This window comes from Rhincodon typus, chromosome 10 (assembly GCF_021869965.1).
Source record: "Rhincodon typus isolate 14 chromosome 10, sRhiTyp1.1, whole genome shotgun sequence".
NCBI classification, from domain to species: Eukaryota; Metazoa; Chordata; class Chondrichthyes; order Orectolobiformes; family Rhincodontidae; genus Rhincodon; species Rhincodon typus.
Window position 1 is genome coordinate 28,779,527 of NC_063341.1, and position 19,931 is coordinate 28,799,457.

The window sequence follows — 19,931 nt, forward strand, 5'->3', positions numbered from 1 at the left end:
CATCTGAGGAGCAGGAAAGCTGACATTTCGGTCTGGACCCTTCTTCAGAAATGGGGGAGGGGAAGGGGATTCTGAAATAAATAGGGAGAGAGGGGGAGGCGGATCGAAGATGGATAAAGGAGCAGACAGGTAGAGAGGAGACAGACAGGTCAAAGAGGCGGGGGTGGAGCCAGTAAAGGTGAGCGTAGGTGGGGAGTTCGGGAGGGGATAGGTCAGTCCAGGGAGGACGGTCAGGCCAAGGAGGCGGGATGAGGCTGGTAGGTAGGAGGTGGGGGTGGGGCTTGAGGTGGGAGGAAGGACAGAGAGGTTAGGGAGGCGGGGACGAGCTGGGCTGGTTTTGGGATGCGGTAGGGGGAGGGGAGATTTTGAAGCTTGTGAAGTCCACATTGATACCACTGGGCTGCAGAGTTCCCAAGCGAAATAGGAGGTGCTGTTCCTGCAACCTTCGGGTGGCATCGTTGTGGCACTGGAGGAGCCCCAGGATGGACATGTCGTCCAAGGAATGGGAGGGGAAGTTGAAATGGTTCGCGACTGGGAGGTGCAGTCGTTTGTCGCGAACCGAGCATAGGTGTTCCACAAAGCGGTCTCCAAGCCTCTGCTTGGTTTCTCCGATGTAGAGGAGGCCACATCGGGAACAGAGGATACAGTATACCACATTAGCAGATGTGCAAGTGAACATCTGTTTGATGTGGAAGGTTTTCTTGGGGCCTGGGATGGGGGTGAGGGGGTAGATGTAGGGTCAGGTGTAGCACTTCCTGCGGTTGCAGGGAAAAGTGCCAGGTGTGGTGGGGCTGGTGGGGAGTGTGGAGCGGACAATGGAGTCACGGAGAGTGTGGTCCCTCGGGAAGGCAGATAAGGGTGGGAAGGGAAAAATGTCTTTGGTAGTGGGGTCAGATTGCAGTGCCGGAGGATGATGCGTTGGATCTGGAGGTTGGTGGGGTGGTACGTAAGGACGAGGGGGATTCTTTTTTGGTTGTTATTGCGGGGAGGGGGTGTGAAGGATGAGTTGCGGGAAATGTGAAAGACACGGTTGAGGGCGTTTCCGACCACTGTGGAGGGGAAGTTGCGGTCCTTGAAAAACGAGGACATTTGGGATGTCCGGGAGTGGAATGCCTCATCTCGGGAGCAGATGCGGTGGAGACAAAGGAATTGGGAATAGGGGATGGCATTTTTGCAGGAAGGTGGGTGAGAGGAGGTGTATTCTAGGTAGTTGTGGGAGTCGGTGGGATTGAAATGGATATCGGTTTCTAGGTGGTTGCCAGAGATGGAAACAGACAGGTCCAGGAAGGAGAGAGGGGTATCGGAGATGGTTCAGGTGAATTTAAGGTTGGGGTGGAAGATGTTAGTGAATACTTTCTTGTAATCAAAGAAACCCACCTACACTCACCTTTACTGGCTCCATCCCTGCCTCTTTGACCTGTCTGTCTCCTCTCCAACTATCTGCTCCTTTATCCATCTTCCATCCGCCTCCCCCCTCTCTATTTATTTCAGAATCCTCTTCCCCTCCCCCATTTCTGAAGAAGGGTCCAGACCTGAAACGTCAGCTTTCCTGCTCCTCTAATGCTGCTTGGCCTGCTGTGTTCATCCAGCTCTACACCTTGTTATCTCAGGCTCTCCAGCATCGGCAGTTCCCACTATCTCCAGAAATAACCTGCTTATTTCTATTATGTGTTTCCTGTCTGTTAGCCAATACTTAATCCATGCTGCAACTACATTCTTTCATCAGGACTAATGCGAGAAAAATTTTAATTCCCTCCCACCATCTCAAAGAGGGGTTTTTGATGACATAAGCAATAAAGATCGGGAGACAAACATACTACAAATACGCATCTTTTACAACTCACCCCTCTGCCTCTGGATCTAGAATAAGTGCTAACTCAGTAAGTACGAGTCCTGCTAGGTAGTGCTGCTGACGGAATGGAACTGACAACTCAAACATATTAGCAATCTTCTGGTCTTGAACAATTGTAGAAAACCCAGAACTCTGGAAAATCAAACAAACTGGAATTAATTACAACATCAAAACAGGCAATTCAGTTGAACTAATTCATATTTATCCTTCAAACAATCCCACTGTCATACATCAGCCTTTTTTCCAAATCCCTTTGTTACTCTTAAATCAGCTTTTGGTCTATTCTTAACCATTGCTTTGGTGGTTGCTGCAATCTCTAACTCTGGTGGTGTATTCCACAGTCTCAGAACTCCATTTGTAATGTAAATTTTTCTGATCTCTCTTTAAGTTTCTTATGTTTAATCTTCTATACCTTTTCTTCATTCTCGACCTTTCATTTGTAATCTAATTTTCCCATCATTTCAACATTTTAAGGATCCCTATTAAATTGTTTCAATATTACACTCTATTCCAAGAAGAACTAATTTTTACAGACTTTTTCCTGTATTTTTTTCATACAGACAGCGTCCTGATGACTTTGTGCGGTACATTACATTTCTACATCTTTCTTATAGTGTGGAGCCAAAAATGACACACACTACTTCAACTTTAAACTTATTTTACACAGGTTCTCAGTTATATTAACAACTTGTATTTATATAGCATCTTTACAGTAATAAAACATTGCATGACACAGGAGCATTAAACTGTAAGGCAAAATGTGACACCATAAAATGATATTAGCGCAAATGCCAAAAGCTTAGTTAAAGAGTTAGGTTTTAAGGTGCGTGTTAAAAGAGGGCAAAGCAGTGGAGAAGTTTAGAGATGAAATTCCAGAGCCTACTGTCTAAACACCTTAAAGAAGGTCAGAACAGAAGGGCACTTAAAAAGTTAGGGAGGACCAATTAAACAATTGCAAATATCTCAGAAGCTTGTTTAATTGGAGGAGATGAGAAGGCTGAAGCTGGAGGGATCTGAAATCAAGGATACAAATTTTAATATCGATAAGTGAACAGAACGTTTTGTGAGGAAGGGAATGAGCAACAGAATATTGGAATACCCTCATGCTTATTTAGGATAGAATGTGGAAGGAAGGCCAGAAGTACATTAGCAGAGTGAAGTCTTGAGGTAACAAAGAAACGAATGAAGCCTTCAACAGCTGAGGGAAAGGTGGAGTCAGGCAATATTATTAAGGTGGAAATAGATGGTGTTAGTGATGGTGCAGGTAAGAGGTTGGAAACTCATCTGCAGATTAAAAATAACATCAAGGCTGTGAAAGAGGTTTGGAGTCAGTAACTGAGGGTTGCAATTTGTTGTTATAAAGGAATTGCCTTTGGTCTTCCCAATATTTTATAATATCCTTTCATTCATTTTTTTTTAAATTTTGCCATAAACGCCACCATTTCATCAACTTTTCATGGTACTATTCACTATTCACTAGAGGTGCTACTTGCTAACATGAAAATCAAACCCCTCTGCTGTTCTACATTACTGGCTTTTCAAAGTACAATTACTATTTTTAGTGAAGTTACAAATTTACTGTCTCATATACAAATTTACTGTCTCATATTTATTGGCTTTGAATTTCAAATACAATCTTTTGTCCATTCTACCATCTTGTCTTTCTCTCTTTGCAGCTTCCTTTGGTCCTCAAAATTATTTACCATGCCTCTTTTTTCATAGCATGTCAAGTTTGGATCCCATTCACTCTTGCCTTATATCAAAATTATTGACAGGCATAGTAGAAAGAAATGGTCTTACAACAGAATTCTGTAGGATACTACAAGACACTTCCGAACATTCTAACAAATTACAGGTACCTCCAATTCTGTATCCTCTCTTCTATACACTGTAAAATTCACCTTCTTTAATCTTATCCAATAACCTTCTGTCTGGTAGCTTTTGAAGGTTTCCTGAAGAAAAAAACACTTCAATAATCACATGCCAGTGAAAAATGTACCTGACTTGTTGCCGAAGACACAGAGGGGGATGGAGAGGATGGAGGTGTAAGAAGACTGCATGGTAAGTTCAGTGTAACATAATGCTCATGACTGCAGATGATTCGCAGGAAGTCCAATCTCAATGACACAAGCATACTTGGAGTCTGTAACGCATAAAGCTTTGAAGAAACCTAGACAAATAGTAGACACAACTTTTAAATAATAAAATCACTGCAAAAATAAATAAATAAACCCTAAGGGCACAGATCTGCAGTTTCAATAAAATAAATAAATTGTTTATAATAGTAACAATTTCAATTAAAATGAGGCCTTCTGTTTGGCAGTTTTTTTTGCTAACATGTGAGAAAGTTTGTTCAAATTGCTAATAGTAACTATATTACAAAAAGTAATGGAGAAACACCTCAGGTCTGGAAGCATCTGTTGAGAGGAAAACAGAGGTAATGTTTCGAGTCCAGTGACCCTCAAGGGATATCGCCAGACCTGCTATGTTTCTCCAGCACTCTGTGTTTTTGAGTCAGATTTTCAACAAGTGCAGTTTTGTGTTTATTTCAAAAAGTAAATGTCGGATATAAAATAATTTGGAATATCTTGACAAACTATGCAAGAAAAAAAATTGCTGTGACTGCAAATTCTTTCTTTTGTTATCATACCTAAATAATTTTACTATCAATTTCACTATTTTAAAACTGTTGCTCACAGAAAAGTTAACCCAAATAATTTCAAACCGACTTGTCTGTTTCCTGTACAATTGATTTTCCAATTATGCGTAATACTTCTTAATTTTCTGCTGAGTGGGACAACGGAAGTTAGTGGGCATGAGGAGAATATTTTACATTTCAATTATTCTAGGAACTGAGCCAACTCTCACCATTCCAATGACAGCATGGGTCTGATGTTGTCCAGTTTGTTGTCAGCCAGCTGACTATAGAATAAATCTGAGGATCTTCCTGGTATGTGTGGCTCAGCATTACACTTAAATGTCAGGAGTTCTTTTATGCTCTAGCTACTAGGCAGTAAGGACAAATGCTATTTTTAAAAAGTCAAATTGTTTAATAGTCTTTTCACTCTGAAAAGGTAGGTGGGTATATGTTCATTACCTGCTTCCAGTAGGTTTTCGTTAGGGAAAAGACAAAACCACGATCCATCACTGAAAACAAGTCATTGAGAAAAAATGCAAGACTGACGTTTAGTCGCTCAATCAGTTCTATATCCTAAAAATAAAGAAAAAATTTATTTACACCATGAGCATTCCTTTGTAACTCGGAATTCAAGGAACACTACTTGTACTGGGCATATCATAAAAACACACATAAAATTTTCCACTAAGTCCAAAACTCACCTAGCGTAAATTTAGCCCAAAATGGGGGTAAACAATGGCCTAGTGGTATTATTGCTGAACTGTTAATCCAGAGACCAGGTAACGTTCTGGGGACCTGGGTTCGAATCCCACCACAGCGGATTGAGGAATTTGAGTTCAAAAAAAGAAATCTGGAATTAAGAGTCTAACGATGATCATGAATCCATTGTCAATTGTCGGAAAAACCCATTTGGTTCACTAATGTCCTTTAAGGAAGGAAACTGCCATCCTTACCTGGTTTGGACTACATGTGACTCCAGACCTACAGCAATGTGGTTGACTCTTAACTGCACTCTGGGCAGTTAGGGATGGGCAACAAATGCTGCATGGCCAACAACGCCCATGTCCCATGAACGAATAAAGAAAAAAACAAGCCCAATGCAACAAATTGATCTGCTGCCTGGATTAAATTTAACACCTTTTCCTCACCATTCTCCCAATCATCTCTGAAGACATTTACTTATGTTTGAATGGGTCTATATTTGCCAGCCAAAATTCTGTACCCTGTCCAATAAAGTCATTCTTCATGCTTCAGCCCAGACAATAAAAGGAAAAACCGTGTCCACCACAATCACTAGTAAACCCACACTGGGTTACACTTTAACTGGACTCACTGGATAACAACCAGGGAAAGGAATTCTGCCTGATCATTTTGCTCCTCAACCCAGAAGTACCCCAAGTGGTTCTATTCCTATATACAAGATGGTAATCGATTGATTTTTGGATACCAAAGAATTAGGGAATATGGGAAAAACTTGGAGAGGTGGAGTTCATGTAGAAGAGCAAACATGATTATACTGAATGGTAAGGTGGGTCCAAAGAGCTGAAAGGCCTACTCTTGGCTCGCATTTCTTAGCTTATGAACTCTTCCCCTGACATAAAACAGTAAGTACAGCATGAACCAGGAGTCAAATGTGGTTCTACCTGGCTGATATGCTCACATGTGTAAAAATTGAAATAAGAATAAGTTCAGCCAATACCTTCTGAAATCTTGTCACTATATCCCCTGCAATCATGCTAACCAATGCAGCGATGTCATCCATGAATCTTTCTGGAAATCGGGCTTTTCTTGACGTGTCAAGTTTGTCAGAAAAATATAAATGGTGCACCATGCTTTTCACCTGTTCAATAAGTAACACATTACACAAAACATTAGTTCTAGATGTAAATATTAAAAAGAACTTGCAGTACATTTTGGTTCAAGTATAGAGACAAAATCAGTGCAATAACTTCTGGAAATTGGAAAATGCTATCCGCACCATAAAGTCCATCATTTTATTCTTATATCCTCAACCCCACTGACCCACCAGCAACCACCAACTGACTAACTCACTCAATTACTTCTCTCTTCAAAAACATATCCAATTGTTGGATACGCCAGCATTTGTTGTGCCCATCCATAAATGACCTGCAGAAGATGGTGTTCAGCTGCCTTCTTGAACCACTGAATTCAATGTGGTGTCGGTACACCACAGTACTGTTAAGGGAGACAGTACCAGGATGTTGACCCAGTCACAATGATGGAACAGTAATACAGCTCCAAGGTAGAACAGTGTGTGGCTTGCATAGCTTCTTGCTCCCATCTACAGAATCCCGATAGCGTGGAAACAGGCGATTTGGCCCAACAAGTCCACACTGGCTCTCCAAAGAACATCCCACCCGGATTGACACCTCCTACTCTATCCCTCTATCCCTGCACTTCCCTTGGCTAATCCACCTAACCTACACATCCCTGGACACTGTGGGCAATCCACATCTCTGGAGTGTGGGAGGAAACTGGAGCACCCAGTGGAAACCCACACAGACACAGGGAGAATGTGCAAACTCCACACAGACAGTCGCCCGAGGGTAGAACTGAAACCAGGTCCCTTGCACTGTGAAGCAGCAGTGCTAACCACTGAGCCACCATGCTGCCCTTGCTCTTCTAGACAGTAGAAGTCATGGATTTGGAAGGTACTGTTAAAGAAGTCTTGGTGCATTGCTGCAGTGCATTTTGCTGCCACTGTATGTTGGTTGTATTAGAGGGGTGCCAATCAAATGGGCTGCTTTCTCCTGAATGGTTTCAAGCCTCTTGAGTGCTGATGGAGCTACACTCATCCAGGCAATTGGGGATTATTCTATCACATTCCTAACTTGTGTTTTGTAGATAGTGAACAAATTCTGAATGGTCAGGAGGTGGGCTTTGCGCTGTAGAATTCCCAGCCTCTGACCTGCCTTTGTAATCACAGTAATTATATGTCTTATCCAGTTCAGTTTCTGTTCAATGGTAACCCCCAAGATGTTGATGGTGGGGATTCAGTGATGGCAATGCCATTAAATGTCAAACGTTGGATGCTCTTGTGTTGCGAAGTTGCGAAGTATTTATGAATTGGAAAGCAGGAAGTTTGTTAATTTGGTATATCTGTTATGAAGGGGGAATGGCCAAACCCTTCTAATACTTAAACTGACACAAGCCCCAAACTGCTACTATGCAAGTGGAGGTTCCCTTCTAATAGTTACCCCCGAAACACCCAGAAAAGCTAGCCTCTCCTCTCATAATCTGTTAAATTAATGGTTAAAGGAAATTCCTAATCCACTTTATAAATAACAAGTAACAATTTATTTATTTAACCTTAATAATGAACAAATTAAAAGAGATACTAACAAACTGAACAATTTCCCCCCTTTATACTAACTACTCCATAGCTAAACTAAATTCTCCTGGAATACTGTTCATCTAAACACAAGTCCCACTTAATAAATCCAATTAATAACAACACAATAAATTGAAACTTAATCTCTCCAAGTTCACAGAGACTGTCTTCTGGAACCGCCTGCTTTCTCCAGCCTTTTTCCTGACGATCTTCCTTTACAGATATTTTTCTGTAATTGCTTCAATGAAGCCTTTTAACTAAACTACCATGGTACCTTTAAACTAGATGGGCTTTCTCTGAGAACAAAAGGTGTTGTCTTATGGCAGCTGCCTCTCTCCCTCTCTCTCTGCCAATTTTCAAAAATCACTTTCTTAAATACCACCGACGATACCACCTTAAAATACCACCGACAAATTCTCACAATATTATTGGGTTCAGGCTGTCAACACAATTGGATTTAAATTTAATAGGTTTTTATTTTCTAAGGGCTTGGTTTAAATTGATTGGTTAAATTTGAACTTGTCGTCAAAACATCAAAACAAGTGAGGTTTTGCTTTTCACCTGTAAGGCCCTTTTGCTACAAATGTTCCCATTTCAAGTACGTTCTGTAATTGCACCCTCCAGTTACTCACAGACCTCCATTTTAAAAATCTCTACGCACATACAAAGCACAAATCCTTTAAAGTGACCGCAGCACTCTTTTCCCCCACAATCATTTTTACCGACAAATTCTAACTTCCTGCCTTCTAATTCATAAGTACTTGGCAACTTTGTGACACTTGTTAGAGATGGTCATTGCCTGGCACTTTTCTTTTTCTTTATTCTTTCACAGAATAAGGACATTTTCTGGCAAGACCAGCATATGTTACCCATCATTAGTTGCGCTTGAACTGAGAGGCTTTCTCAGCCATTTCAAAGGCAAACAAGAATAGTTTTAATAACAATCAAGCAATGACAGTTTCATCGGTCCCATTACTAAGGCTAGTTTTTTATATTCCAAATGTATTAACTGAATTCAAACTCCAACAATCCGTGGCATTTACCTGGGTCTCTAGATTACTAGTCCAGTGCAATTAACACTACATCATTATCTCCTCATAGCATTTGTGGGCTGCAAATGTTACTTTCCCCTCCACTTGTCAACTCAAGACTGACTGTTGGTCCAGGTCTTTCTGTATTTGTACAAAGACTGCTTCAGTATCTGAGGAGCTGCAATTAATGCTGTGTATGTGCAATCATCAGCGAACATCCCCACTTCTGACCTCATGAGGAAAGTAAGGTCATTGAGAAGCAGCTGAAGATGGTGGGTACGAGAACACTGTCCTGAGGAACTCCTGCAGAGATGTCCTGTGGCTGAGATGATTGTCATCCAATAACAACAACCATCCACCATTCTGCTGGGTATAACAACAACTAGCAGAGAGCTTTACCTTTAATTTCCATTGGCTTCTGTTACAACATAGAGTCAGACAGCTGAACCAAATCAGACTTCTACCTCTGCATTTGCAACACAGTAAAATTAAACCACCATAGATCCAAATTGTTACTCCAAAGGTTCCTAAACAGGGTTTTGAATGACCATTCCCAGACTTTGTGAACAATTAATTCCAGACACTAGTCTTGTATCTCAAACAAGACTTAAAAACTTATTAAATACACAATAGCTTTAGCAGATAAGAAAAATTAAACAAGGTAAACTGACTGAGGCTATGCTTTAAACCCTAAATATTTGTTTTCAGCCCCCATTCTCACAAAAGACTGACAGGCAAACAAACACAGTTAAGGGAATTAATAGAAGAAAATAACAAAACTGATCATATTATTTAAATGGGTGTTGTGATTAATTGTTTCACAGGTATAAATGTGTACTCCTTGGTTGCTTTTCTGAAATGTTGACCAGAATCACCTTTTCAGCTGATTCAGGTAAAGGTAGTAATACTTCTAACTCAGCTTTATACTCTTTAGGCTTCTGGAAGCTGGTTTGGGAGATTGGGCAGAAAACTTCATGTTGTATTGTTAGCAGCCAAGCTGACATCCCCCCAGAAAATACAGTTCAAAAACAACTCAAACATTGATTCCACCCTGACAGACTGATCGTCACTTCCTGAGGCCTCAATTACCATTTAGCAACAGCCATCTGCTAGAACATGCGTCTCTTCCAGACCTGCTGAAACAATGTTCTTCCTGGGGTCACTGCATCTATCGGATCACTTTTGGCCAAGGCTCAGCCTGCAATTAGCCTTCAGGCCTGGCCTCACAAACAAACAAAAGCTTATTTCGTCTGTTATTTTCCTTTCACCACGAACAGTTTCACAAAATCCACAAGTCATCTTTAGTCCCAAACCAAAATCACTAAAAGAATAAAACTGAAAATAATGAATAATCAGCAAGGTTTCTAACACTCCAGTGTTTCCTACATGCCATACTCAGCCAAATGTTGCCTATATTAAAGGCAGTCACCTCACTTCCCCTTCTGAATTCAGCTTTTTTGTCCACATTTAGTCCAGGATTGTAATGAGGTCAGAAGATCAGTGATTGAACTGAAACTGAGCATCAATAAACAAGTTATTGTTGCATATGTGTCACTTGCTAGCAGTGTAGTTAATATCTTACATCACTTTTGCTGATAATCAAAAGTAGTCTGATAGGGCAGTAATTGCCTAGGTTCATTTTGTCCTTTTAGTGCACAGGACATAACTAAGCAATTTTGCATGATGCCAAGTAGATGCCAGTGTTATAACTGTATGTCTAGAGATCTTGCTCAAAATTCAGATTCTTAATAGCTATAATCACACTTACTTATCCAATGGTTTTCCAAGTTCATTGATTAAAACAGAGAGCGCCAATAAGCGCTTCCCCCAAAGGTAAACTGAGCTAAATGAGAGATGGCTGTCACATGAGCTAACCTCACACAATTTCAAAGAAGCCTCCATTTATATAACAGCATTACTTTCACAAGGTAACATTACCTAATATAAAATGGGTAGACGCATGCTTTAGGAAACAAAGTAGAACAGTCCTGATGCCTGAGCTCTTAAATTATCATGCCAATAAAATAAAACTAATTTCATAATTGAAGGCCTAAACTAGCCTCTCACCCAACCTGGAAGGCTCTCTGCCAGGATAGCTGTGGAACTGAATTTTAATGTAACTGCAAATCCATAGCATGAACAAGGCTCATTCAGCATATAGGGATCATGTTCACATTGTGGAATCATTTCCACTTTTGGTGGGAACAAGGGTCATTTGTGATTTAGGATATTCTGTGTCGGGGTGGAGCTAAAATCCTAAGTGCACTCAGAAATTAAATCGTCAAAGCAAAGAAAAATTTCCACAAATTTCTTTTTCAGCTCATATTCAGGAAGCATTAGCAGGATTTAAATTTTAAATTGTAGAGTTCACAAAGATGTTGTTTAATGCTATTCTACTCACCATTAATTCAAAGAAGAACCAGGCCTGGTGTAAAGCAGATTCACGCACACTCCCACTGCTCACAACCCACTGCAGCGCCAGTTCCTCATGTAATAGCTGAGTCACACAACATAGTAAGAATTAAAAGCTCTTCCAGAATAAGGACAGACTCGTTCTGCCTGAACCCTACAAGCATAACTAGACGATAAATTAAGTATTGTCAATCTTGTGGTTTTCTTTTCAGTTCCAGCTGAATTTCTACGTGCGTCTATTTTTGTACAATATTCAAATCTGTTTGTAAAACAATGAGTATGAAGGTACAGCTTTGCTTAAAGCAATATATCTCATGAAACGGTATGCTGTTATCTATGAGGGAGATAAAGGGAAGACAAAGTAGTTTGAGGAGTTGAATCCTACTTGGCTCTGGATTTCATTCCATTACATTTGCAAGCTGGACACCTGGGATGATGAAAATGTGGGCTTCCACTTGACATGAAGAAACTTACGGAACAGCAGATCTACAAGAAGGATCCACAAGTGAAATCAACAAGATTTATTCTTCATCTGAATATCTGATTTTCTAGATCTCTCACAGCTTTTACTGTTTAATCCATTAAGTTAGAATTGCTCTACTGTAGCAAGGGAAATTTCTGAAATGATTTTCCTGCTATATTTTCATAGAATCCCTACAGTGTGGAAACAGGCCCTTTGGCCCAACAACTCCACACCAACCCTCAGAGCATCCAACCTAGACCTATCCCCCATAACCCACCTAATCTACATATCCCTGAACACGACGGGCAATTTAGCATGGCCAATTCACCTAGCCTGCACATCTTTGGACTGTGGGAGGAAACCGGAGCACCCAGAGGAAACCCACACAGACATGAGGAGAATGTGCAAACTCCACACAGACAGTCACCCGAGGGTGGAATCGAACCCGGGTCCCTGGCGCTGTGAGGCCTAACCAAGTGATAAAGGGTCACTGGATTCAAAACATTTCCCACTTCAAATGCTGCCAGATCTGTTGTGTTTCTCCAGCACACTCTATTTTTGTTTCAGATTTCCAGCTACTGCAGGTCTGAGTCTTACACGGCATCCCTAATGTTGTTCTCACCGTGAACAATTAACTTAGTGCAGCCCAAAGATGAAGCTGAGACCGCCTGTATTGATGTGACTTAATGCGTCACTTGGGTACATTTACTCACTGCTTAAAGGCAGATTCAATTTTATCCTCTTGGCATTTGTAAGGGAAGAACTATCACAGGCTGTGAAATGTACAAAATGTCTCCGTTGTTGAATGAGTTTTAATGATTCCATTATAAACTTCAATATCATTAGTGTATTAAAATATCAGCCACTACGGCAACTGTTAAAAATATGCCCAATCAAATTTTTAGATATGGATTATAATTAACCACAAATTTGCTGAGAATATGTCCCCAATAACAAATTGTTCAGGCAAGGAGAAATCACCATTCTGATGTTTGCTTAAAGGAAGTTTTTTTAAATGATGTTTAAAGTTAGATGCAATTATCTGAGATGTGAATCAGCTCACTGATTGTGTTCTGATGATTTATGACAATCTACCAGTGCAGTTACACACAATGTAATACATAAACTGAGTTAGCACACTGCAGACTACAAATGCTGCAACAAATTCCTCAGCAAAATTCAACTTGATCAGGGCTATAATCTCCTAGATCTGATCAAGCAACATTAAAGATAACATTCAAGACTTCCTGGAATAGATTTATCCCACCTTCCTCACTTGCCTCACACAATAGTACTGTGCACTACCTTCTTAGTTGGTAATCGTCCTGTTAACGTTTGTAAGAAACTTGTGCTTTCGGTATGCGATGACATGCGATTACTTCGGTCCATCGCCTATGGAGTGGAATGAATGTTGGTAATAGATTGGTGAAGTCAGATATGGCATAAATGAATTTATTAAAGCAAATGCAGAGGAGTTGAGAGCATAAAATACCTTCTGCCAAATTATATTCCAAAAACTATGACTGTAATTTCACATCCATAACAGGGGTAATGATGTTACTTACTAAAGTTTTACTTACTAAAACTGAACTGAGAGCAGAACAAGAATTTGAATGACATATTATGTTCTAATGTTGCTTTGTTACTGATATTATTTGTTTTAAAATTGATTGGAACATCAGGTACAGTATTTCTTGTTTAAACTATTCCATTGAAGTGCGCATTAAACAAAATATTGCATTTCTTGTGTACATCATCTGTGTTGAGTTGATTACCTACATACCCAAGTCAGTTAATTTTATTCTTCCTGATTGTTCAAGTGTATCAACTAATGAGCTTTCAAAAATTACATGTACTTATATATTGACAACCATTTCTTCTTTCTGATTTACTCTATCACATATTCCTATTGCCATTTTAATCAAAACTATTATGATGAATGATGTTTTAATGTTCTTTTCTCTTCCATATAAGTGACTTATTTTTATACAGAACCTCAGAACTGCAAAGTCCTTCCTCATTCTTCTCTTCTCTTAGAAAATCATAAAATCATAAAATCATTATGTAGAGTCAGCTTGGTTTTATAAAAATTAAACTGAGTTTGACGTACATATTAGAATTTTTTAAGGATTTAACTAGTAGGATCGATTGGAGAGAACCTGTGGATGCTGTATACTTAGATTTTCAAAAGGTATTCAGCAAGAAGCCATACAAGAGGTTCCACACAAGATTCAGATGAAGGAAACTAGGGATAATATATTAGACTGGACTGTGAATTAGTTAACAGATAGAAAACAAAGAGTAGGAATAAAGCCAGCATTTTAAGATTGGGAGGATGTAACGAGTGTGTTGTCAAAAGGATAAGTGTTTGGGCCTCAACTATTTATAATTACATCAACAACATAGATGAGGTGACTCAGTGTAATGTATCTAAGTTTACTGATTATACAAACCTAGGCAGGAAATTAAGTTGTGAGGAGACACAAAGAAGCTATGTAAGGATACAGACAGGGTAAGTGATTGGACAATAATGTGGCAGATGCTGTATAATGTGAGGAAATGTGAAGTTATCCACTTTGATAGGAAAAATAGAAAAGCAGAACTTATTTTTAAAGAAGGTGAGAGATTAATAAATATTGCAGCATTTATAGAATTTAGAGGCAAACCATGGGAAGTTAATATGGCAACACAGTAAACAAATTGGAAGGCATAAGTCGCAGCCTCCATTCCAACAAAGTTAGATAACAAGAGTAAGGAAATTTTGTCTCAATTATATACAACATTGGTGAAACCACACCTGGCATACTGCGTACTGTGACAGTCTCCTTACCTAACGATGTAGTTCTCTCAGAGATAGTGCAACAAAGGTTCACTAAATTGATTTTGGGGAAGACAGAGTAGGTCTATAGGTAGAAATGGAACAGAATGGAGCTAAATTTTCTGGTGTTTAGACAAATGAAATCTTGGTGAATTATCAAATTCTTAGCAGGACTTTATGAAATAGATCATGAAAGACTGTTTCCCCCACCTGGACGGTGGAGAACTAGGGATAATAGGCATTTTTTTAAACAAAGTTCATTTGTGGATTGAGAGTGCTGCTGGCTGGCCAGCATTTATTGCCAGTCCTCAGCTGCCCTTGAGAATGTGATCGTGAGCTGCCATCTTGAATCGCTGCAATCCATGTGCTGTAGGTAGAACCACAATGCCATTCGGGAGAGAATTCCAGGATTTTGACAGTGAAGGATACTTTTTCAAGTCAGGGTGGTGAGTGGCTTGGAGGGGAATTTGTAGGTGGTGTTGTTCCCATGTATCTGCTGGCCTTGCCTTTCCAGATAGAAGTAGTCATGGGTTTGGAAGATGTTGTCTAAGGGTTTCTGGTGAATTTCTGCAGTGCATCATGTAGATAGTGCACACTGCTGCTACTTAGCGTCAGTGGTGGAGGGAGTGGATGCTTTTGGATGTGGTGTCAATCAAGCGGGCTGCTTTGTCCTGGATGGTGTCAAATTTCTCGAGTATTGTTGGAACTGCACCCGTCAGGCAAGTGGGGAGTATTTCATCTCACTCCTGATGTGCCTTGTCGATGACAGCCAAGCTTTGGAGAATCAGGAGGTGAATTACTTGCCAGAGTACTCCGAGCCTTTGACCTCCTCTTGTGTTTGCTATTGTGTTTATGTGGTGAGTCCAGTTGAGTTTCTGGTCAATGGTAAATCCAAGGATGTTCAATGATGGTAACATCATTGTACGTCAAGGTGTGGTGCTTAGATTGTCTCTTATCGGAGATGATCATTGCCTAGCATTCATCTGGTGCAAATTTTATTTGCCACTTCTCAGCCTAAGTCTGGATACTGTCCAGATCTTGTTTGATTCAAACATAGACTAATTCAGTACCTGAGGAGTCACAAATGGTGCTGAACATTGTGCAATCATCAGCGAATATCGCCATTTCCTTATGAATTATATAATAAGAAGTCAGCCATTTAGGACCAAGATGAGAGGAAACTTCTTCATGTATTTGCTGCAAATCTTTGGAATGTTCTACTCAGTCAGTCATTGAGTATATACTAAATTGGGATATATGGATTTTTGGAAACACACAGCATCAAGGGAATTTGGATAAGACAAGAAAGTGGAGTTGAGGTCGATGATCAGCATTTTCTTTTTGAATGACAATTTAGGCCTGAGGGATCATTTGACCAATTCTTATTCCTATAGCTTATGTCCTACTGTCTTACAATTTTCATGCTTTGAAAACCCAAGCTTAGCACTACCTAATCAGTAATTTCAGACATACATAATCTTCTATTTTATGCTTTTGAATTTTGATAATCATCCAATTTCTTCCTTGTTTTTCTTGTCCAGCAATATCAGCTAAGCATGTTTCTACAATTTACAAATTAGAACATTGTACAGCTTTCTCTTCTTTCTCACTGGGATCAGTTATACATGTGAAATTACAGTGCAAACAGATTAGAAAGATTTACACACAAACCTTTGTTGTTATGCAGTGCTCCGGTATTCTGCAGCTCAACTCACAAAAACACAGGTCACAACATGAAGAAAATAGATTTGGATGAACATGTAACACACACAATTCAACTCTGAGCTGATGAAATGTTCATGTAAACTACTTGATTAAAATGTCCCATTTTCAATTCATTATTCTCAAGCATTTTGGATGTCTATTTCCATCCTCTTGATGTAGAAGTAGCGTGTAACCCTCACTTTACATCAACTAGTCTAGGACTCATCAGAAATTATGGCTGGAGATGTTCACCCCTTCACACTCTGCTCCACATCTATATTGAAGTTTATTTCCAGCTTATCTTAACACATACCTTAATGTCACATACTTCTTGTTGAAAAAAACAAACTACTTACAGAGTTTGACCAAAACAAACAACAGAAGCTTTTCTGAAATAATTTAGTTTCATCTGTATTTTTGAAACTGGAGAACAGAGTTTAGTTGGAGTCCTTTTTAAACAATGCACTAACTAACATATTTCTAAGCATATGGACGCTGCGATAACAAAACAAATCATGTTTTTTTGGTAACTTCTTTGTCCATAAATGACGGTGATTGATGACTCATGTGGATGTGGCACGAGGCACAAGTTAAGATGCTTCAATTCAATTGCAGTAATATATCTAGGATTTCAGTAAAGCTTAAAAGTGGATATAAAAAATTTTTAAAGAATGTCTAGGTCAAGTGTGGAAAAACAATAAAACAACAACTAATACTATTCTTTCAAATTTCTTTCATGCGATTGCACCTTCATCTGTGCAACACTAAAGTGACTACGACTCGAAACAGGAGTGTCACTAGCAGTGACAGAAATTTGAAATCTTGAATTAAGCCTTACATGTAAGGGTTATATACACCAGTAAACTATAATGCCCTGAAATGTTACTTTCTCAGAATTCATTGGTACAAACATGCTAAAACAGCCTGGAAACAGTGAGTTCAAAGAACTTTCAACACCCCTGCGAATGATACAACTGTTAAAAAGTGAGACATAAGTTATTAAATAAACAGTGAAACACATCTCCCTCTTGAATTAATGTAGGATTGTTAATTTTTTAACTTTGTAGCATCGAAAAAAATACATACCATACCACTGTGTGATCATGTGATAATGCACCAAGTATTCCATGCATTTTTATACAACAGCATGCACAAGGACTCGAGCATAAAGTTGTGGAAAATGGTCTTAAAATGAAATAACTGATAATTTACAAAAATGAAACTACTGATCACAGGCAAATGCTAGCAAAACTCAAGAGGACTAAAGTCCAGAATACTCATATAATGGAAATAATGGGAAATGGATGAAAATAAAATTTTAAACTGTAAAATAATATCCTGAAGGAGATATATTAGCATCTGAAACCACCTGCATTACTTCAGTGCTTGATCTGGGGGGACTTCTCCATGAGACAGTTGGGCCACCAGCATTAACCCAGGAATTGGAACGATCTAGTCCCTGAACAAGTGAACGAAGCAGATGGGAGAGGGAATTTAAAAACATTTAGCTGGATGGTGCCTTAATTTCTGCAAAAACATACAAAGTACAAGGAAGGTGTATTTAAAGAATCTGCTACAGCTTAACCACAACAAAAATGTAATTTTCTCCCATCCTTGCCATTAGGTGTTGACTCTTTCTGAGGTTTGAGTCCATTTAAATGGGAAGCAACTTGCTCAAAGTGGTCATTCTTTGATTTGATCACAGAGGTTGAAAGGGGTAAAGGGAAACAGCAACAAGGTAGAACTAGGTATTAATTCCCATGTGATTACCACGCCTATACTTTTCAAGTAGGCAATGATCTGTGAGTATAACTCACTGATTTTTTTTGTTCAGTACCAAGCAAACAGTCTTGTGTTACAATATGTTAACACAGTAAAGAGTACAAGTCAAAATTTCCTGGTCTCCATGAGTTAGAACTAGGCAGTTCATATATAAGCTAAGCGATTGAACTGTTATGGAAGAATTTTTAGTGACTGAAAAAAGTTAAAATTGCACAATGAAATGCCAGTATCAAAAATAGCAGATTTTACATCAAGTTTTTGAATTATTTAAAAGCATTAATTAAAACATAGCAAACTAATTAATACAAAGCATAATCCCTGGAGCCGCTTCCTACCGCAGGATTTGGTAGGGTGGAAACATACAAAGTGATCAGCTAATCTAAATTTGGGTCTAGAGATGTAGCATAGAACAGAATTTCAATTAGAAAAGAAGATCAACAAAAAGGACAATTCTATCCTACTCATTGTATTACGTACAATTATGTTTTACTTCATCGTAAGTAGATTTTCATGTCTAATAATACAAATTCAGTTTGAATACCACACGTAGCTTAAATCTTTATTATACACATCAGTGCCTAAAATTAGAAGGAGACCATTTACCTTGCTGCCAATAATTGTTCTCACTTCATCATCTGGTGAGGTTGGAGTACCTGAGATATCAGGGTTGCTGTTACTGAGGCTCCGGGACCGACTAAGACTCAGGCTGGCCAGCCTTGCAGCTGAGCGTGCCATTGTAGCATAATGCATAGATCCACCCAACACACAGCCACCGGGACCTGTGCCAAGGATTCAATCATGATCAGTGCGCAATTTCAAAGCCACTGCAAATTCAGCTGATGCAACTCAAGACAGGGTATGAGCAATATGTAAATTTGCAACTGTAATGTTTGACAAAACTCAAACTATTTGTCAGGTGGATAAATAATGATATAGATCAGTCACTTTCAATTTGGGGAACTTGGTCTGAAATGGAGTGCATGTTCTTAAGGTGGGTGTGCAGAACACGATTCATCAGTGACTATTAATCTAATGCTAGGAAGACTAGCTATAAACCTTGGAGCTAATAGAGTTTGTTTTAGTCAGCATCTCCTTTTTGATTCTAGTTTGTCAGTAATGCAGCAAGTTTCACCACTTCTTCCAAGTCACTCACATCAATTGATAATACAACTAAAAACGAATAAAATGGACATATACATTGGCTAGGGGCAGTGTGCCTGGAAATGGGTAAAGAGGGCTTGCAACACATTAGTTAAGGAATTACATGAGGAAAAGGGTGATAAATATTAAAAAAACCCAAGAAAAAACACAACAGAACATATTGTCTGTTATCAACTAGAAAGCAGTGCAGTGTTCAACCTTTGTGATGGTAAACTAAGTAAAAACTTTTTAATGTTTTCATGAAATAACCAGGGTCAGCATTTGTCACCCTAATTGCCCTTGAACTGAGTGACTTGCTGAACCATTTCAGAGGGCAGTTAAGAGTCAACCACATTTGTGTGGATTTGCCACATAGGCACCCCAGGTAAAGATTACAGATTTCCTTCCTTAAAGGACATTAATGAGCCAGATGGCTTTTTGCAGCAAATACACATAGTTGTTAGCATTATTGAGACTTCATTTCAGACTTTATTAATTGAATTTCATTGCCATGGTGGGATTTGAATCCATATCCCCAAAGTATTAACCGGGCCTCTGGATTGCAAGTTCAGTGACAGTACCAAAATGTCACTGTCTTCCGTGAAGACACGAGGCAAGTTTAAATTTATTTTGCACTCTCGGACATCATTTGAGATGGCATTTCTAGGTAACTGATGCTTTTATATTACCCTGCTCTTTTTTAGTGAAGGACACATTAAAGAATGGTGCTCAAATTCTG

At 39.2% G+C, this 19,931-nt stretch overlaps 1 protein-coding gene across 9 annotated transcripts in view; it reads right to left on the bottom strand.

The window, feature by feature from the left end:
- Positions 1 to 19,931, bottom strand: part of dock7 (dedicator of cytokinesis 7) — a 171,199-nt gene that overhangs the window by 72,621 nt on the left and 78,647 nt on the right. For 8 of the 9 annotated variants that reach the window (XM_048601895.1, XM_048601894.1, XM_048601893.1 and 5 more), the window contains 7 exons: positions 18,656 to 18,831; positions 13,054 to 13,140; positions 11,275 to 11,370; positions 6,190 to 6,330; positions 4,950 to 5,063; positions 3,852 to 4,022; positions 1,845 to 1,984 (listed from right to left, as the gene is read on the bottom strand). In XM_048601895.1, coding sequence (XP_048457852.1) covers positions 1,845 to 1,984; positions 3,852 to 4,022; positions 4,950 to 5,063; positions 6,190 to 6,330; positions 11,275 to 11,370; positions 13,054 to 13,140; positions 18,656 to 18,831 — 925 coding nt within the window. Of the gene's footprint in view, positions 1 to 1,844; positions 1,985 to 3,851; positions 4,023 to 4,949; positions 5,064 to 6,189; positions 6,331 to 11,274; positions 11,371 to 13,053; positions 13,141 to 17,639; positions 17,730 to 18,655; positions 18,832 to 19,931 lie in introns of all 9 variants that reach the window. The other variant, XM_048601898.1, reaches the window with a different exon arrangement.